We start from the raw sequence: 18,504 nt of genomic DNA, 5'->3' as shown, positions 1-18,504 counted from the left end.
TTCATGAGTCATACAAGTCGTCCCTCATGAGTCATGACTTGGACCTGGTTGGGTCCCACATTTTTTCGAATGACAACCACTTCTAACGGTTATCTAATCTTTCATTATCTTTCTCAAAAACTAATTAAATATTAGTTAAAAAATCTCACCAAGAGATCCTGCCCTTCCAAACGTGTGGGCCCTTCTTTGGTAGTCTTCGAATTAGATTGGATCTCTAATTCTTAGAAATCATTTCTTTCCAAGAGAAATAAGGATAGAACGATGAAGGGAGGAAAAAATTGAATAAAAAATAAAATATATGAATTTTTTGGCCAAATTTAACTTCTTTTTTTTTACATTTTTTTATGAGTGTTTTTACGATTACATCCTCAAATTACTGCCGCCGAATGGATGCGAACCCAAGACCTTCCCGTGGGAAGTAGATTCTTTAACCGCTTTACTAACCCATCATTGGTAAATATATGAATGCCATAAGCAATGAAATCCCATTAAGAAAAAACTAAGTTCATTACAAGCTTCCTTACAAAATTTAAGTTCATTTACAAGTTTCTTTATAAATTAAAAATTATTTGATCGACGTGATTTTTATAAATGTGTAAAATGTATAGCTTTTTTTAAATATCTGGATTCCACCCCTTACCCATAAATCTACCAATTCAGGTTTTTAGTGTAAAAAAATGAATATCTAGATTTCAAAAAATCTAGAGATTTTTACAACTAAATGGGTATAATTCTCATATTCATGAATCCAAATATTTCAAATCTCTGGATTCATATAACCAAACAAGCCCTAAATTTATCTAAGAAAAATTCAAAATACTTAGTTATACAAGCAAACTTTAGATTAACTAGAGAGCTACACCAACCCCTTATTCCTGACTACATATAACATATTTTATTTTATTTTATTTTTTGGGTGGAATAGAAATTAATATTTGATTTTTTAAGAGAACATAAAAGAGTTATTAATAAATGAAAAGAGGTTGTACTTGCCACGTATAACAAAATTGGATCAAATTCATAAAGTCACAACTGTTTTTTCGGACCCGGAGTCAAAGACAAGAAAGCTACAACTATTTGACTACTCATTCTTCTACACCCATTGAATGGACCAAACTAGATTTGGTCCATTCAATTTTATTCTATTTTAGTCATGAACTCGAATATTTATTTTACTATTCTTTTGTCTAGCATAAGACATATGCTATGAAGTTTGAGTTTTTTACTCGTCAGCGTAGAGATCTGTGCTCTCTTTACGCTTCTCTATGATATAATTCAACTCGTAATAAAATTCGTATGGAAAGATGTGTGAGAGAACATTTCTGGATACAAACAAAAGAAGTAGAGATTCTGATCCAACGGTTCCTGTAGTAGGGTCTTCAGACAAAGACTTTGCGTCAATACGTTGCTGCATAACAATTCCACGTGTGAATTCCACCTGTTGCCAGTGTAGAACCGAAAGGATTGAAAACGATTTTTAAGATTTGCAAATTTTTATATATTTTCTATAGGTGTTACGGTTACCTTACCTTTTACGGTACAGAGAGCTGGAAATGCTGAAATGGTAAACCTTGTTTTTGGTAGTGAAAAAATGAGAAAAGAATCTAAATTATGCAATTCTTCGCGTTCTTACAAACTTATTTATATTTCCATAAACAGTTTTAAATTTTCCGACACCTCCACGAAAAACCATCGAAGCCTGAAAGCTGAAACTGCATTTTCTGTCGTCTTCCTTATTGTTACTGTTTCGCTCTTCTTGAACTGGTAGCCTAATTCGTTAAAGTTATATTCAATTCTCTCTTCTTGACCTCAAGATCCTCTGCAAAGAATTTGAAAAGAAAAACTAATCCCTTTTTTTTTAATCCGGTTTTTGATTCGAAGGAGTTTTGTCCAATCCAACCGAAACCAAAAAAGTCGAGGTTTTCGTTGTTTCTTTCTTGTGTGTGTGTGTTTTTTTTTTTAAGGGTTGGTGGAGAAGATAAAGTGAGGATGAAGAGAGGAGGAAAGCTTGATGCTTTCGTCTCTTTCAGCAGGCAGAGGTGTTTTCAGGTTTTGATCGGTGTGGGGTTTTTGTATTTGCTCATGGTAGGCTTAGAAATCCCGTTTGTGTTTGATGGTGGTTTTGGCTCCATTTCTGCTGATGGTCTCAATGGGTTTATCAACGAAAAGTTGTCTTGGCCTTTCCGTCTTGATAGTGAAGAGGAGCAGTCTCTGGTAGAAGCAGCACCAATTCTACCTTCTAAAAAGGTTCCTTTTAGGGTTACACAGGGCACTTTCCAATTATCGAAGCCCAGAACGGAGGAGAGACGGGTGCGAGAGGAGAAAACTATCTCGGGTTTAGTTTTTGAAGACAGCAAATCTAGTGATGGTAAAGATGGGTATTCTGGGCTTCTGAAGTCCGCTAGGGATGCATGGGTGATTGGGACGCGGCTTTGGGAAGAGCTAGAGTCGGAGAAGGGGCAGCTTGAAGAGGAGAATAGGAAGAAGGAGAATCGTTCGGAGAATTGCCCACATTCAGTTACGCTTTCTGGTTCTGAGTTTCAGAATAGTGGTAATATCATAGTTCTTCCTTGTGGGCTTACTTTGGGATCACACGTTACCTTGGTGGGAACACCGCGTCCCGCTCACCCTGAGTCTGACCCGAAGATTACCCAACCTAAAGGAGGGGATCAGTCAGTTATGATTTCACAATTCATGGTGGAGTTGCAGGGATTGAAGACTGTTGATGGGGAAGAACCTCCGAGGATCTTGCACTTCAATCCTAGGCTGAAGGGGGATTGGAGTGGGAAGCCCGTTATAGAACAGAATACTTGCTATAGGATGCAGTGGGGAACGCCGCTTCGGTGTGAGGGTTGGAAATCCAAGGCTGACGAGGAAACTGGTACGTGGATTGATTGAACTTCCCTGTAATTACTTTCTGTTGACACTTGTTAATGCTGTTCCAGCTTAGTTTTTCTACACTTTGATCACATGAATTCATATTCATAGAGAAAAATTGGCTGGAGGGTTTTAGATGAAAAAGATTTTTTATTATATTTTGTCTTATTGTTTTTGGTTGGAAACAAGAAACAGTTGAGTAGATTTATTTGTAAATGACCGTGGTAGCAATTGATTTCCTTGTCGGTGAACTGCTTTAGTTACCCATTCTCAATTACATACAGGACGAAGTTAGCCTATCTTTCATGCTAAAAGTATGGTCGATGAAGAAGCAAGTGGTTTTTTTTTTTTTTGGGGGTGGGGTGGGGGGGTGTTGTAGAGGTGAATTTCATTTGAAATGGTAGTCTCGCAACCACCCCCTCCCTCCACAGAATTATACGTAGACAACATGAACACACACAACAGACACTCTAGTGCACTACAAGAGTAGCCCATATTCACATTGAATAATTCCTTGTGCTGTGTATAGTTGATGATCTGGTCAAGTGTGAGAAATGGATCCATGATGATGACAATCACTTGGAGGAGTCCAAAGCAACATGGTGGTTAAACCGGCTGATTGGCCGAACAAAGAAGGTTACAGTTGATTGGCCATATCCGTTTGTTGAGGGCAAGTTGTTCGTACTGACACTTAGTGCAGGGCTGGAAGGTTATCATTTCAATTTGGACGGGAGGCATATAGCCTCTTTCCCTTATCGCACTGTGAGTACCCTCATATAGCCTCTTCTTGTTTATATATCCTCCGAATGAATCTTGGTGTGCATCTATTTAGTTGGTCAATGTTAACAGGGATACGCTCTTGAAGATGCCACTGGCCTATCGATTAATGGTGATATTGATATACACTCCGTATTTGCTGCTTCTTTGCCCACATCACATCCGAGTTTTGCTCCACAGAAACTGCTTGAGATGTCGAGTAAATGGCAAGCCCCTCCTCTTCCTGATGAGGCCTGTGGAGCTTTTCATTGGTATCCTCTCTGCTGGTAACCATTTTTCTGAGAGAATGGCCATCAGGAGATCCTGGATGCAGTCAAAACTCATCAGGTCTTCACAAGTTGTTGCTCGGTTCTTTGTGGCTCTGGTATGGGCAGTCCTGCATTGTATATGCTGTTTTTATTTACAAAAAATTAAAGTTTTTTTTTGCATAAATTTTTTGTCTCTGGGTGCTAATGTTCCTTGGTCTTTATTGCCTTGGACAGAGTGGGAGAAAAGAGATAAATGCAGAGATAAAGAAAGAAGCAGAGTTCTTTGGTGATATCGTTATAGTTCCCTTTATGGATAGCTATGACCTTGTGGTTCTGAAAACTGTTGCCATATGTGAACATGGGGTGAGCTGGAAATATAATCTAGAGTTTCAAACTTACAATAGCATTTAGGTTTGCAGATACTTTTCTAAACCTTAACCTTTTCTGATTCACAGGTCCGGGTGGTAGATGCGAAGTATGTCATGAAGTGTGATGATGACACGTTTGTTAGGATAGATCCAGTACTCAGGGAAGTAAAGAAAGTCTCCAGTGACAATAGCGTATATGTAGGGAACATCAATTACTATCATAAGCCATTCCGTGCCGGTAAATGGGCAGTGACATATGAGGTAGTTTCTTGACCCTGTGTTCTACTGTTTTTTTTTGTTTCCTTGTATCAGTGACTTTAAATTCAAATGTTAGAGACCAATTTTTTAGTACCTTGTTTTTGTCTATAATGATCTGGTTTGTGATATCTATGGTTGAAATTTAGTTTCTTTTCAACAAAAACACAATGTTGAAAGCATTTTGCTGAAAAGCTTTACATTCGTCTCTTGGATTGTTATGAGTTTGGAAATTTGTGCCTTTTAATTAGCTTCTACTCACTGAATAGTCAAAATAGTGAAATTCTTTCTTCCTAGCTATTACCAGCCTTGAAGTGATTTGCACCTTAGATTTGGTCAGACTACTGGTAATGGATAATTATGATGTGTGATGAGTAGAATGATAGAATTGGGTGGCAAAAGTGTGAGGATTTTGTTCGTTGTGTTCTTTCAGCTGGCTATTTGTTTTCATAGGTGTATGAAATATTGAATTTAAGCTTGAAGAGGGCAATTTATTTTAAGTTTGTCTTGTTTCTAACAATCCTGCCTCTATCATATTTCAAATGACACCTGAGTTATTATTGCCTCTGTTAGTAGTGAAATTCTCAATCTCTGGCTTGTGTTATGTAGTTTCAAGATTTTGACTCTGTTTTGATGAAATTCTGCCTAAACCCTGGTTGTTTTGGTTTTCCTCTTTTTCTTTTTTTTCCCAGTGGTCAAATGGCCATATTTTGGCACAAAACTTTAAGCAACCTAATTAATCATTTCTGAGTACGGTTGAACCTTTAAATTATTAAAACAAACTAAAGATTAGTTTGATTTCATTTCCAAGGGTGGTACTATAGTTTTCAAACTACACATAATCAAGTACTAGAATGCATGAAACCCAATGACAACTACTACAATATGCGTTAGGAACGGATAAAATCCAATTAATACGAAACATTTCAATGTGTTGCAAATACCATCACAAATACAAATGTACTAGTTTACAAGTAGAGTATAGATGTATGAGCAAAGGTTAAAACATCCCCACAAAACCATTTGTCCAACTCTGTCAACATGCATGGGTTTTAGATATGCTCTAAACTCTCGAGGAAAAAGGGTGTGTGTCTTGATTTGAAATTTGTGTAAATATGACAAACTTCACCATAGATGCATTGTTGTGGTCCAATACACTTCGCTCCACCAGGAAATGTAGGTGTCTAGGTGATAATACACCCCCCCCCCTTTTTTAAAAGAATCAGTTATTTTTTTATGTCTTCCTTTATACAAGTTAAGTCATGTGAAACTCATAAACTGGTTAGAAATTTCAACCAATTTCAATTGAAACAGTGGTGTGTGTAATCTTTTGTGCTGAAACTAAGTCAACATATTTTGTTTTCTCTGCATTTGTACTCAGTTGTGCTTGGAGTTGCCCTGGCATTTATTAAAACTGAATTTTGGGTTGTTGACTACTTCTTGACCATTATTGTGCATCTTCGGATTGGTTCAGGAATGGCCAGAAGAAGATTATCCACCATATGCGAATGGGCCTGGCTACATAGTGTCATCTGATATTGCTGAGTTCATTGTCTCAGAGTTTGAGAGTCACAAGCTAAGAGTAAGTTGCATATATTTTCAACAGTAATAGACTTTGGCAAAAATTACACTCTCTCCCTTTCTTCCACCCTCCCCTCTCTTTCTCTCTCTAATTAACTAGAATGCCTTTACTGAAAATGAAAAAAAGCTAACTAGAATGCATACACTGCAGCTGTTCAAAATGGAAGACGTGAGTATGGGAATGTGGGTAGAGAAGTTCAATAGCTCAAAGCCAGTGGAATACGTTCACAGCTTCAGGTTCTGCCAATTTGGTTGTATTAATGACTACCTCACAGCACACTACCAGTCTCCTAGACAGATGACCTGTATGTGGGACAAATTACAACAAGAAGGACGACCTCATTGCTGCAATATGAGATGATGATGATCTGTGTTCCTGCATCTGATTATAAGCTGCCAGAGATGATGGTGGCAACAACAGAAACATTGGCGACTACGATGATCTTTTGATAATGTGGGGAAGGTGAAAAATGACAGGCACGCAGAGCAAAGTTTTTTCAGCTACGGCATCATCTTGTGTATATTCCCTTGGATGTTTGGGGACTTGTTCATCTTTCCCTTCCAATTCATTCATTATTTTTCTTACTTCTTCCTCCATGTTCTATTCGCCCTTTGAGTTTCTTCCTCCCTCTTTTATTTGGGTTGGAGGGTTGCTGGGTTATACCTGCAGAAATATTGTTCACATCAGCAGGTTCTGTAATGTATAGTAATACACAGCAGCATATAGAAATGAATATCATTTAAATTTAGAATTCAATAGTTAATGATCTTACAATTTTGCTTTATTTGCAATCCTATGCTTTGGAAACTCTAAATAAATGTATAAATTTTCTATTAGTGTATGCCTTTTTGAAACATCAGCGGGGAGTATGGTTCTTATAAAGTATGCTCTCAGTGTTTTTCTACTCTTCGAATGTCTCCTCAATCTTCTTTGATATGGTTAGGACTAAGGAGCTAGATGCAAAGAAATTTTATACTTTTGGATTAGCTATTTGTTGTGCAAATAAAAAATGTATGGTTGGAAAAAGGAAGGGGGGTGGGGGTTGGTTTGTTCTTGTCCAAGCCCTGTGCATTACAAAGTTCTAATTGTTAAACTTTGTCTCAGATTGTTGGCCACTCCTAATTCTTTTTAGATATAAATGCAGAATCTTCTGTTAGAGATGGCATAAAACCTTTAGATTAGTTGCTGTTGAATTTTGATATGCTTTTATTTTCAATCTGGGTCAGAGTTCCTTCGTACTATCTTTAACTACCATGGTTTGTATGTAATCCAAGAGTCTCTCAAGGCCAATATTGATCCACATTAATAAAAGTGACTGATCCAAATTTTACTGGATCAGTCAACCGTTCAAGGAGTACAAAATCCCCCCAAAATATATCAATAAAAATGAAAATGTTGGATCGAATTAGGTGATGCATTCGGGACGACTGATCAAGGAATACGTTGCTAGGTAGGTGACGGTCGACGCCGATCTGATCGGAGATTAATATGTTTAACCCTTCTGTTTCCCTCTCTGATTTATTCACATTCCCTCCATTCCATGATTGTCCAGTATTTGTTCTTTCATGGGTGTTTTTTACCAATTACTCTTGAGTCTGTCAAGGTGGTTGGGTCTCTGTAATTTATTGTTTCAAACAGTTTTCTTGCTTGGGAATCTATCAACTATGATTATGCAGGACGTTTGCAAGATGCAGAAGGACAAGGACTTGAGCAAAAGTTGAAGAGAGCTTTGGGACACAGATTTGCAGCACTGCACCTAAAGTTCTAGGGGATTTTGTATCAGGTTTTGCTGAAGATCATTCATGGGCCCATGGTCATGGAAGCATTTTAACTTACTTTACTCCAGATATATAACTCCTCTGATGCACTTAACTTATTATGTGAAAAGATGAAGGGTCTATTGTGTTCTGATGGAATTTTTCTTTTTGAATTTGAACTCTTATACCTTGTTTCTCTTCTAAGAGAGGTTCTTAGTGAAAGTGAACCTAACTTCTTCCTACTTGTCTCTAAAGATTGCTTGAAATCTTGAAGTAAAATCAAAGAAACAAGACATGTGTCAAAAGTTCTTGAAGTCCAAAAGCTCATCAACCATTCTAGAATATCTCCAACTGCAGGAAAATTCAAAGGGTGGACAAGGACAATCCCCCATGTTTGTTACTACAAAAGGCCATGTATCCTAGTGAGTTTCTCCTACAGAGGCAGCCACAATGAAGCAGCTCAGGCAGTTCACAGGTTCATCCTTTTGTCCCCTCCTGATATGGCTTTTTATGTTGTCTGGTAAATCTCAAACTTGCCATAATTTTCAATATATATATATATATATACACACACTCTGTTTCTCTGATTGAAATGTCATCCAACTCATTCAGAAATTTTGCAGTTGCAGAAGGGAATGAAGTCTCCTTCTTTGTTGTCAATAAATGTCCATTTACAATATGGCCGGCTACTGCCCCAAGTGCAGGCCAGCCAGTGATAGCTGATGGTGGGTTCTGCTTGAACTCAGGTGAGACAAAGTGCATCCAAGCACCACCCACATGGAGTGGCCGGTTCTGGGCAAGAACAGAGTGTTATTTCAATTCACAGTCCAACAACAAGCGAGCCTGCCAAACCGGTGACTGCGCCGGACGGTTTGCATGCAAAGGGGCCGTCGGCACACCACCAGCTACACTTGTGGAGGTTTCCCTGCAACCAAGTAGTAAAAGCAAATTGAGTTTCTTCGACGTAAGCTTGGTTGATGGATACAATCTCCCTGTGTCAGTTTCTGCTGTTGATACAAAATCTAACTGTTTTATTGGAGGATGTAGGAAGAACATCAATAGCTGTTGCCCCCAGGAGCTTCAGGTATTGGATTATAAAGGAAGGGTGGTGGCTTGCAAAAGTGCTTGTTTGGCTTTCAATCTTGATAGTTTCTGCTGTAGAAATGCTTATGGGAGCCCAGAAAAATGCAAACCTAGTGTGTATTCGAAGGTGTTCAAGAATGCTTGTCCCTCTTATTTCAGTTATGCTTTTGATACACCATCACCATTGGTGAGCTGTTCCTGCAATGAGTATGTCATAACCTTCTGTCCTGCTGATCCAGGTGGCCATGTTCATGCTCATGTTGATGAATGAGTTATAGATGAAGCCTAAGTAATAAATACGTACCAATAAAAGAAGTTCATTTATGAATTAGCATTGAAGCAAAGGGGTTTACAGAGCTTTTACTTTGTTCCTCCTGAAGCCCTTTGCTGTCTTTTTTTCATTCAGGTTCTATCATCTATAGACCATCAATAACCTCTTCTTGTACATCCATACCTAGAATGACTTTTGGAAATAAAATAAGTGACTCTAATTTCAAAATGTCTAACTTGCCCTTAATCTTCTATTACTTTACTGGTGTTGTCTTTAGTAAAATAAAATCTTAAATTTCATCTTCTTTCTTCTCAAGTTTTTTCTTTATAAGATAAATAATAATACAATTAAGGATATAATCATCATTTTTCTAATAGGAAAGTGATATTTGCCAATTTAACATAGTTTTGAGGTGTTTATGCTTTTTGCCAATTATGTTTGGAGTATCCTTGAGACTCTTCCTAACCATTATAATATAAAGCAATTTCCTTAGGCACACCAAAATAGGAGCTCTACTTGGGTGTTGTTGTGCATTGCACAACAGTGTTCAGCCTATGGTTCAGATTGAAACTTGTGGTCGAGACTACTCGTTTTGCAGATTACTACCATTTGAATTGTATGAGATTACTCAAATACTCTTACAAAAAATAAAGGAAAAGAAAGAGGTTGGGGTGAGAAGGAAATTGTGAAGAGTTATTGGATGGTAAGCATAAAAAAGGTAGATCAAAAGCCATAGCACAGGGTTTATAGTGAGAGATTGGGAAGGGAAACCGCAACTTGCATGGTCCATCCCATCTCACATCTCTTCGGTTTTGGAAGGTGAGACCTTTGCACTCCGAGAAGGGTTGCTTTACTGTTTAGCGAGATGACATCGATTATGTGCAAGTGGAAACGCACAATCAACAATTAGTAAGCTGATTAAAAGCCATAGCACAAATTCTCCCTTTCCGGTGAAACCCTTGATTGAAAATATCCACACCTTAACTGAAATTTTTGTAGATTTTCAGATTTCTCATGTTCCTAGAAAAGCTAAAATGTAATAGCTAAAACCCTAGCCCAAAAAGCCTTTTCGATTGAGAGCTCGAAAGATTGGTTGGATTCCAATGAATGGTTATGAGAGCTGCTCGACCACTTCCTATACTCCTTATGAATGAACTACTTAGTTACAAAAACAGAAAAAGAAGAATTTAAGTTAAAATATTTAAATGTATCTGTTTTATGATAACATGTGACAGAATTTTGATCTAAAGTCTTTTTTTTTCTGATATTTTTTTCAAGATAAAAGAATTTAAGTTAAAAACTATTTAAAAATTAAATTGCTGACCTGGCAATGACGAACACAGTCTTAATAAAGAGGTCAGATTCAACTTTTATGTATTTAAATTATATTTTTTTTTTATAGTATATAAAATGTTAACAAAAGAAAGATCATGTAGAAAATTGATGCCACAGGCCCACAACCTTTCTGGACCGCACGTTCTGGTAATGGTTCTAGCTGGGGATGGAGATCAAACATGTGGGGTAAGATAAAAAAAAAAAAAAAAAGTTATAAATCACCAAAAATATCTAATTACCAAAGTACCCAAACACTTCAACCGTTGAATTATTATTAATAAACAAACCTCGGTTTTTCCTTATGGCTGTTTTAGTCTTTTAGTGATACTTGCTAATTGCATTGGTTGGTTGTCCACCCAAATCCCAAGAGATCAACTTTGTTGACGTCAGTCCTACTGATGTCACAGACCACGCTAACCACTCGGTGTAGCGTAATTAACGCGCATTACATGCACCCAACGACCAAGATTTCGATATTAAAACAAAATATTAATAAAATAAATGATTAAAATAAAATAATAAATTTGTAATTTTTTAGTTTACCATTACGGTAATGATTTTTTTAATGACAAATCGGGCTCGCTTTGGTCGCACCTTGGTCGCACCTTGGTCGGGCCAGAATGAGCCAGAACCCGACTAGGTGGCCAAACCGCCTTACAAGCATAGAATACTATGTCGGCAATATATTACCGTGTCGATGGAGAGTGACACAAAAAATGTGACCAACATGAGATTTCCCATTATTTGACGATATAACGCCAGATATGCTGATTAGGAACATTAGTTTAGGCGATGTTTTAGCTTAAAATAACTCTCCTAGTGTGTTTGGTAGGGGCGGAGGTTCGAACCTATGACTTTCTTAGACTTACTACCTCTACACAGAAAGCCACTACCACCGTTTTAAAAGGTTAGAAGTATATCTACAACTAACCTATTTTAGTTCAAGTGATGGTGTTTATAAAATTCCACCAATCCTACATTGATTCCGCTTGAAAATCATTAGTATCCATGCGAGAGTCATGAAGCCTTCCAACAAGCTTCTGCATGTGGACAATGAAACAAAGCTCGGGTAATTGATTCAACTTGTTAATAACATAGAAAACACATCGGGGATGGAGAGCAATTAGCGACAAACATATTATTTTGCTAGACCTAGACCTAGACCTGTAAATGAATAGTCAATTTTTCTTACCGAAAAATATCTATATACGTTAGATAAACACTAGATTTAGATTCGAATAATTGCTTATCGAATTGAATAATATCCGTACAAAAATTTATTTGTATATAAATAAAGTTTTCAATATTTTTTTCTTCTAAAAATGAATGATAATTAAATTCGGAAACCTGTAATTAGTAACCAGATAATCAGAAATCGAAAATTATCCAGTTAGAGAAAGTATAAAACATTATTTTCTCTTCAAAAAGGGTTGATAATTAGAATCAGAAACTAGTAATTGGTAATCAGAAAAAGAAAAAAAATGACAGTCACCCATCAATAATCGGATAGTTTATCAATTATATTGGATATCCAGTAAAATTCCAGATTCAAATTTGGATGCCTTCTCTAAATTTTCACTGGATTCATATTCAAATACTGATGTATCTGAACCGAATCTAATCTGGATATTGATTATTCAGCCTAGGAATTGGTAAGAAATAAGTAAGAGGAAGATCCAACTGAGAACTTTCCATTTTTAGAAGCTGTCCATGCCCAACTATGAAAATGGCTGTCTAATCAAAGAAAGATCATGAAACCGATGTTGGTAAATATTTCAACTAGGTTCCTTGTCCAATTAAACTTGTCAAAAACTTCGCTGAAAAAGAAAACCCATCCACTAATTTGGATATTTTCCTAATCGAAGTTTTGAATAAACGTCTATCAGATTCCAATTTCTTATTTTTGATCATTCTTCCACTTTATTGTCGTGACCCACATAAAAACTTGGACTTGCCATTTTCAACTTGATGAATATGTCGAAGGGCCCAAGCTGAGCTGTGTATTATCCTCGCAATGTAAAAAAACCATTAATGGTGGATTTTATACTCATTTGGGAATGATTCTTTTATTTCTCTGATAGACTTTGAGAGATCAAGGGTTTAGATTTTGGGTCTTGCTCTTCATAATTTGATCACAAGTTGTTGCTTCAAAATCTGACTTGTTACCTAAATGGTTCATTCTAAGATCAAGCCTAGTTCTTTGTTCTTAAAAAAATGAGGAAAATGAGAATAGGTCACCTCTGAGGACGGAAAGTTACAGTCAATGATTAAGTCAGATTCTATTGAACATAAATCCTCACAAGAAGAAGTAAATGCTCCCAGAAGACGAAGATATAATGTCTTCTTGGGCTGTTCGCCGGAGAGTTATGAACCAGAGTTAATGTTCTTGAAGGACTTACTTTTGGCATTGAATTTTTGCGTATTTATTCCCATCGTACCTCTGTGATCGTGAAGATGTTGCTTGACCATCGGATCTATGGATTGCAAAAAGAGGATGGCGATCGCTTGGGGGACATGGCTTGTTTAGCAAGCCAAAATTCCCAATCTTCCTCAAGAAGCTTTCACAGCTGTACAAAATCCCATCGAATAAAGAGACTAGGTTACCATTGATATAGATGTGACAACAAGTCCAATTTTCGGCAGACAAAACTGTAGGATGTGGTACTCGAGTAAAAAGTGGACGAATGAGAAGCTTCCTACCTGTTAATGTGCATTTAATGAATCTCAGTGCATTCAATGATGAAATTAATGCGCCGATTGACATTTGAGAGATATGTGTAGAGTTCTTTAGCAATGTTACTTTGTATGAGAAGTAGCTTGTCAGGTGCCTACTTTAAGTTTAGCCGATAAACTTCTCGGGATAGCTGGCTGTCACTAGGAGGCACTCTTCTTAGCAATATTCTCAGTTGAGAAGTGTCTCGCCGAGAAGTGCCTTATGAGGCCAACGAATTAATTTTTAATGAACCAGGACCAAACTATGGCACCGATTTAATTGGTTCTCCTGAACCCAGAGGTCTACCAAATATCTATAACACTAGTAGACAAGGCGTGTTGTCTGTCAGCCCCTGAGGCGTGTATTTTGTCCCCCTATGTGGGTGTTTGTGCTTATTTGGTGTTGTATTTATTGCAGCTTTGTTTCTTAGGGTATATTAGGCTTGACCCATCCCTTAACCTGGAGGACCCTGTCTATTGCATGTACGACAGTTTGGTCACTTTCCGCTCTTTGGTTCGTTTCGAACCTTATGTCTTCATGCAGTTGTGTTTATATTCTTCTTTTGTTTGTGTGTTTGTACTTTCTTTAGTTCAATGAATGAAGTGCTGTTACCAAAAAAAAAAAAAGAGATGGATAAGATGAAAGAGATGAAACACTGCAACTGAGACGAATAACATGAACCTATTCAGTATTCACCAGAGACAGGTGAAGGAAAATGGACTGGAGTTTTAGGGTCTCATTTTTCCCCACTACCTACCGTAAAAGAGGCCTGTAAATTTTAATTCAATTGCTGGTGAATTTCTGTCATTTACCAAAAGTTTATAAATTTAACAGGTCTAATTACCAAAACACCCAAACATTTCAACCGTTGAATTATTAATAACAAAAATCCTACCTTGCTTTCTTTCTTTTCTTTCTTTATGGCTGTTTCAGTGATACTTGGTTTGATTGTCAATAATTGGTTTATTAATAAAGTTCGCATGATGATTAGGGACCCACCCGAATCCCAAGCCATCAACGTTGTTGTTGACGTCAGCCCATCGGTGTCACCAACACTAATTAATCCTCCTTATTATTTCCTTCTATTGCGTATGTCGGTCGCTTGGCGTGGTGGATGCGTGTGATGTGCAGCAAACCAGATGCCTTCTAGGGTTTAGATTCTTCGAGAGTGTGGTCTTACACTCATGTAAGTATTGAGTCGGTCAATTTGAAGACAAAAAAATCTCAATTTTACTTTGTCAATAATGACAATTGGATTACACTTTCGACTTGCGACAACTCCAACTTCACATTGCCACACAATCTTGATAGTGACAAGATTTGATATATAATTTGACATATAAATGGTAGGTTAATTTAATTCCATATTAAATTATTAAAAATAATTAAATATGAGATAGATTAAGGGTCTGTTTGGTTATATGCAAGGCTTTTAAAACATTGATCTGAGTACCTATAAGAGCCTAAGATTTTAGCACATAACATAAGGCTCCAGAGGCTCCAAGCTCAAGGCTCAGTCTTAAATGAAATTGCTTCAGCCATGTGCATTTGCATGATGGTCAAACGAGATTTTGGTCGCCCGCGGTGATAAAGTTGGATCTCTTGGCCCCGTCGCCCCTCTCCTCCTGAGGTGGTTTGGTTTCCTCCGGTTCGGCAGGGGGGTCCATGCTAATGCTGTCAAATTCGAAATTTTGATCGAAATTCAAATTTTAACCGTTGAATTTCAAAGGTCGAGATCAAACGCTCTGACGACTAAAAGTGTTTAGCTTGACCGTGCAGGACTGAAGCATAATTGATTTCAAACGGCCTTTTTAAGTTATTTGGTAGAGCCAACACCCACGCCAGCAGCTTTAGGCCTTTAGCCTCACCAATGCCCTGGTTTTTAACTCCCCCAATATGGCTATTTGGTTTGTAATTGCGCAATTGACCACTTAACAATCTTTCAATCAATGGGATCTTCCACCCTTGTCTTCTACCTTGGAGACAATGAGAAAAAGAAAGAGGGCGGCGTGAGCGGCCCCCACAAGAAACTCTAAGGAAAGGCATGGCAACTGGCAAGGCAGTGTGAGTCAATACTTATCCATCATCTTATGGCATCTTCATCCATTTTTATTTGCATTTCCAAAGCTAACTTCATTTTTCTTCCCTAAAAAGTGTATAAAATTCAGCCTTTTCTTTCTTTAATGGTTTTCTTCCCTAAAGGTGTCCTGTAAAATTCAAACTTTTCTTTGGTTGAAAGTGAATGCTTGGTACAACATCGTCTGCATTTCTCTCTCTCTCTCTCTCTCTCATGGCAAAAGACTCCATCAAAGACCAAGGCCATCTGGTCTTACTCGGATGCTTCATATGCATTTCCAGCCACCTGCCCTTGCAATCAGATAATGACACTTGTTCAGTTACCTTTCTATATATAAATGGTAGCAGGTGAACCAGATGGAACCCAGAAAGGCCAATGGCTTTCGCTTTTGCTTCTTCCCTCAAGGGTAGAGTGTGAGAATGAAAGTGAGTAGTGTGTTGAACGGTTGATAGAACACAGAAGATTTCAGAACCCACTAAGAAGAAGTAGAAGAAGAAGAAGAAGAAGAAGCAGAGGAAGATGATGATGATGAAGGGGGGTGATACATGGGCAGGATTGGGATCAGCACTTGCAGGAATCATGTTCATGTCAGCCATGTTCCAGCAATATTTCCCTCGACATCTCCGTGACCTGATACAGATGTACGCACACCAGTTGATGAACATGGTGAACCCATATCTGCAAATCACCTTCCATGAGCAAAGCGGTGGTCGTTTTATCAGGAACGAAGCTTACAGCGCCATTGAAGCTTACCTGGGCACTCATTCCTCCACACAAGCCAAGCGTCTCAAAGCAGATATCACCTCCAACTCTGCAAAACTCGTTCTCAACCTCGACAGCCACGAAGAAGTCACCGACCAGTTTCAGGGGCTCAAGTTCTGGTGGAAATCACACGTCACCGTCACCAATCGTCAAAACCCTCTTTACGGCGGCGAAAACGCCTCCGAAGAGAAACGCTCTTTCAAGCTCTCCTTCCACAAGCGACACAGAGACCTGGTTATCGACTCTTACCTTCCTCATGTGCTCGAGGAAGGGAAGGATGTGGTGGTTCGCAACCGTCAGCGGCGGCTCTACACTAACAACTCCGGCCAAAGCTGGAGGGCCTGGACCCATGTACCTTTCCAGCACAGGGCCACCTTCCAGAATATAGCGATGGACCCAGTGAAGAAAAAGGAAATTGAAGACGATCTTCTCACCTTCTCTAACAGCAAAGATTACTATCACAAGATCGGCAAAGCTTGGAAGAGGGGTTACTTGCTGTTTGGTCCTCCAGGTACCGGAAAAACCACCATGATCGCTGCCATGGCTAATCTCTTGAACTATGACATCTATGATCTGGAACTTACTGCCGTGAAGAACAATACAGAGCTGCGGAAGCTCTTGATTGAAACCTCCAGCAAGTCCGTCATCGTCATCGAAGACATTGATTGCTCGCTCGATGTCACTGGGAAGCGAAAGAAAGACGAGGAGAAGGAGGAGAAGAAAGAAGAGAATGAAGCAAATCCAAACCCCAAAAAAGCAAAAGAAAAGGATAAAGAGAAGCAGGGCAAAACCGATGTAACCCTATCTGGGCTTCTCAATTTCATTGACGGGCTCTGGTCTTCTTGTGGTGAGGAACGAATCATCGTCTTCACCACAAACCATGTCGAGAAACTGGATCCAGCTCTCATTCGGAGTGGAAGAATGGATAAGCACATTAAGCTATCTTACTGTTGCTTTGAAGGGTTTAAGATACTTGCAAATAACTACTTGGACATCGAATCACACGAGTTGTTCGATAAAATTCGTGGGTTGTTGGAAGAAACCCAGATGACCCCTGCTGATGTCGCAGAGAATTTGATGCCTAAAACCATCAAGGGAGATGCAAAGACTTCCTTGGAGAACCTAATTAGAGCTCTTGAATTGGCCAAGGAAAAGGCAAAGTTGACCACTCAGGATGCCGAAGAAGAAGGGAAGGTGAAGACGGAGAAAGAAGAGCCAATCTCCGACAACAAGCAACTGCAGATGATTAAGGAGAAGTCTCTTCTTTCGTGGTATCGCAGGACTTCCAAAAAGAAAAGCAAAGTAGCGAACCAATCGGTGCCAGAAAAGGAAAAGTAGTCTGGAGTGTTCAGCAGAAGCAGTTAATGTTGTTAATTTACTTGAGCTTCCACCTTTGGAGCATTTTAGTTCTACTATCTGCTACTCTGTTTGATGAGATTCCTATCAAGTAATGGAAACAGAAAATAATTAAAGATAGAACCACTAGCGTTCTGTGATGTGGCCAGTGGCCCTGGCGATGTCACTTTTTTTCCTTTTTTCTTTCTTGTTTTTTAAATGGCGAGATATCACACACAACAGCACTTGTACACTGTAAATGGGTGTTTGATTTCTTGAACTTGCATAAATGGATGTTTGATTTCTTGAACTTGCGTAAATGGATGTTTGATTTCATTTAGTCCTATGGACGTCCATTGGTCTGCGGCCATGGGAGGCGAACCTGACCAGCTTTAAGCCTTCGGGTGGATGGTGACCACCAATAATTTACTCATAAAGCTGGCTCTGACTTGTGGGAAAAGCATGAAGGTGGCCCTCATCAGCCTGGTCTATCGAGAGATCTTCTACGCCCAACCTGCCCGTGCTTTCCTCTCTTCTCTTCACATTTTTATATCGATTCTAGATTATCTGCAGTCAGCCTGTTCATACTTCCACACTCACAAGCTTACCTGTGTTAGGGAAAGATAGCATGGACATACAAGGCAATACCTTTGGAGAGTGTCTTGAATAATTTATGATGATTGGTTTTTTAGCTCGATAATGAACACGAGCTCAATCATGGCTTTGAGCATCGGTATCAGATCTTTTTGATATTGACTCCAAGTAGATACAGTGTCTTTCTTCTTCTTTTTTTTTTCTTTTTTTTTCTTTTTGTTTTTGGGGTAAAAGATATTGTCACGATCCCAGTTTTTACGGGCTTGGTGGAATCCACATTACAGACATCAAATCAGGGTTCATGATCGTTCCTCTCAATATCAATCTTTTTATGGCTCATGCTTCATATTGTGTTGCCAACGGACATGGGGTCTCGCTCCCATAGCTTGTAGAGGGTCCATGTTTCTATGGGCCTCAGAATTTCTTTGCAGTTTGGGCTTGGACCCATAAATAAATAATAAATAATAAAT

General features: G+C 38.5%; 2 protein-coding genes and 1 pseudogene across 2 annotated transcripts; all 3 read left to right on the top strand.

Annotated features, from left to right (window-relative positions):
• The first annotated feature begins 1,673 nt into the window (after window positions 1-1,673).
• Window positions 1,674-7,095, top strand: LOC149006843 (hydroxyproline O-galactosyltransferase GALT6-like). The gene is given in 8 exon segments (XM_089165920.1): window positions 1,674-2,881; window positions 3,407-3,639; window positions 3,727-3,882; window positions 3,884-4,018; window positions 4,137-4,265; window positions 4,358-4,531; window positions 6,000-6,107; window positions 6,258-7,095. Coding segments are annotated over 8 exon segments (2,037 nt in total). The 5' UTR covers window positions 1,674-1,989; the 3' UTR covers window positions 6,468-7,095.
• Window positions 7,096-8,287: 1,192 nt separating this feature from the next.
• On the top strand, window positions 8,288-9,476 carry LOC149006842 (Pathogenesis-related thaumatin superfamily protein). Its single transcript, XM_089165919.1, has 2 exons — window positions 8,288-8,384; window positions 8,488-9,476. Exons 1-2 carry the CDS (start codon window positions 8,315-8,317, stop codon window positions 9,216-9,218), a joined length of 801 nt encoding a protein of 266 aa, XP_089022045.1. The 5' UTR covers window positions 8,288-8,314; the 3' UTR covers window positions 9,219-9,476.
• A 6,081-nt stretch (window positions 9,477-15,557) lies between these two features.
• LOC149006841 (AAA-ATPase At3g28580 pseudogene) lies at window positions 15,558-17,776 on the top strand (annotated as a pseudogene).
• Window positions 17,777-18,504: the final 728 nt, after the last annotated feature.

Source organism: Hakea prostrata, chromosome 8, assembly GCF_041222555.1.
Source record: "Hakea prostrata isolate BN-2017 chromosome 8, UWA_Hpros_2, whole genome shotgun sequence".
Classification (NCBI taxonomy): Eukaryota; Viridiplantae; Streptophyta; class Magnoliopsida; order Proteales; family Proteaceae; genus Hakea; species Hakea prostrata.
The sequence above is the reverse complement of the archived record's forward strand: the minus strand, read 5'-3'. Positions and strand labels throughout refer to the sequence as shown.

Excerpts from the sequence above, each read along its gene's own strand:
- LOC149006842 (XM_089165919.1), top strand. The coding sequence starts at position 8,315 with ATGAAGCAGCTCAGGCAGTTCACAGGTTCATCCTTTTGTCCCCTCCTG. Across the intron at positions 8,385-8,487 it reads ATGGCTTTTTATGTTGTCTG|TTGCAGAAGGGAATGAAGTC; the intron begins GTAAATCTCAAA and ends GAAATTTTGCAG.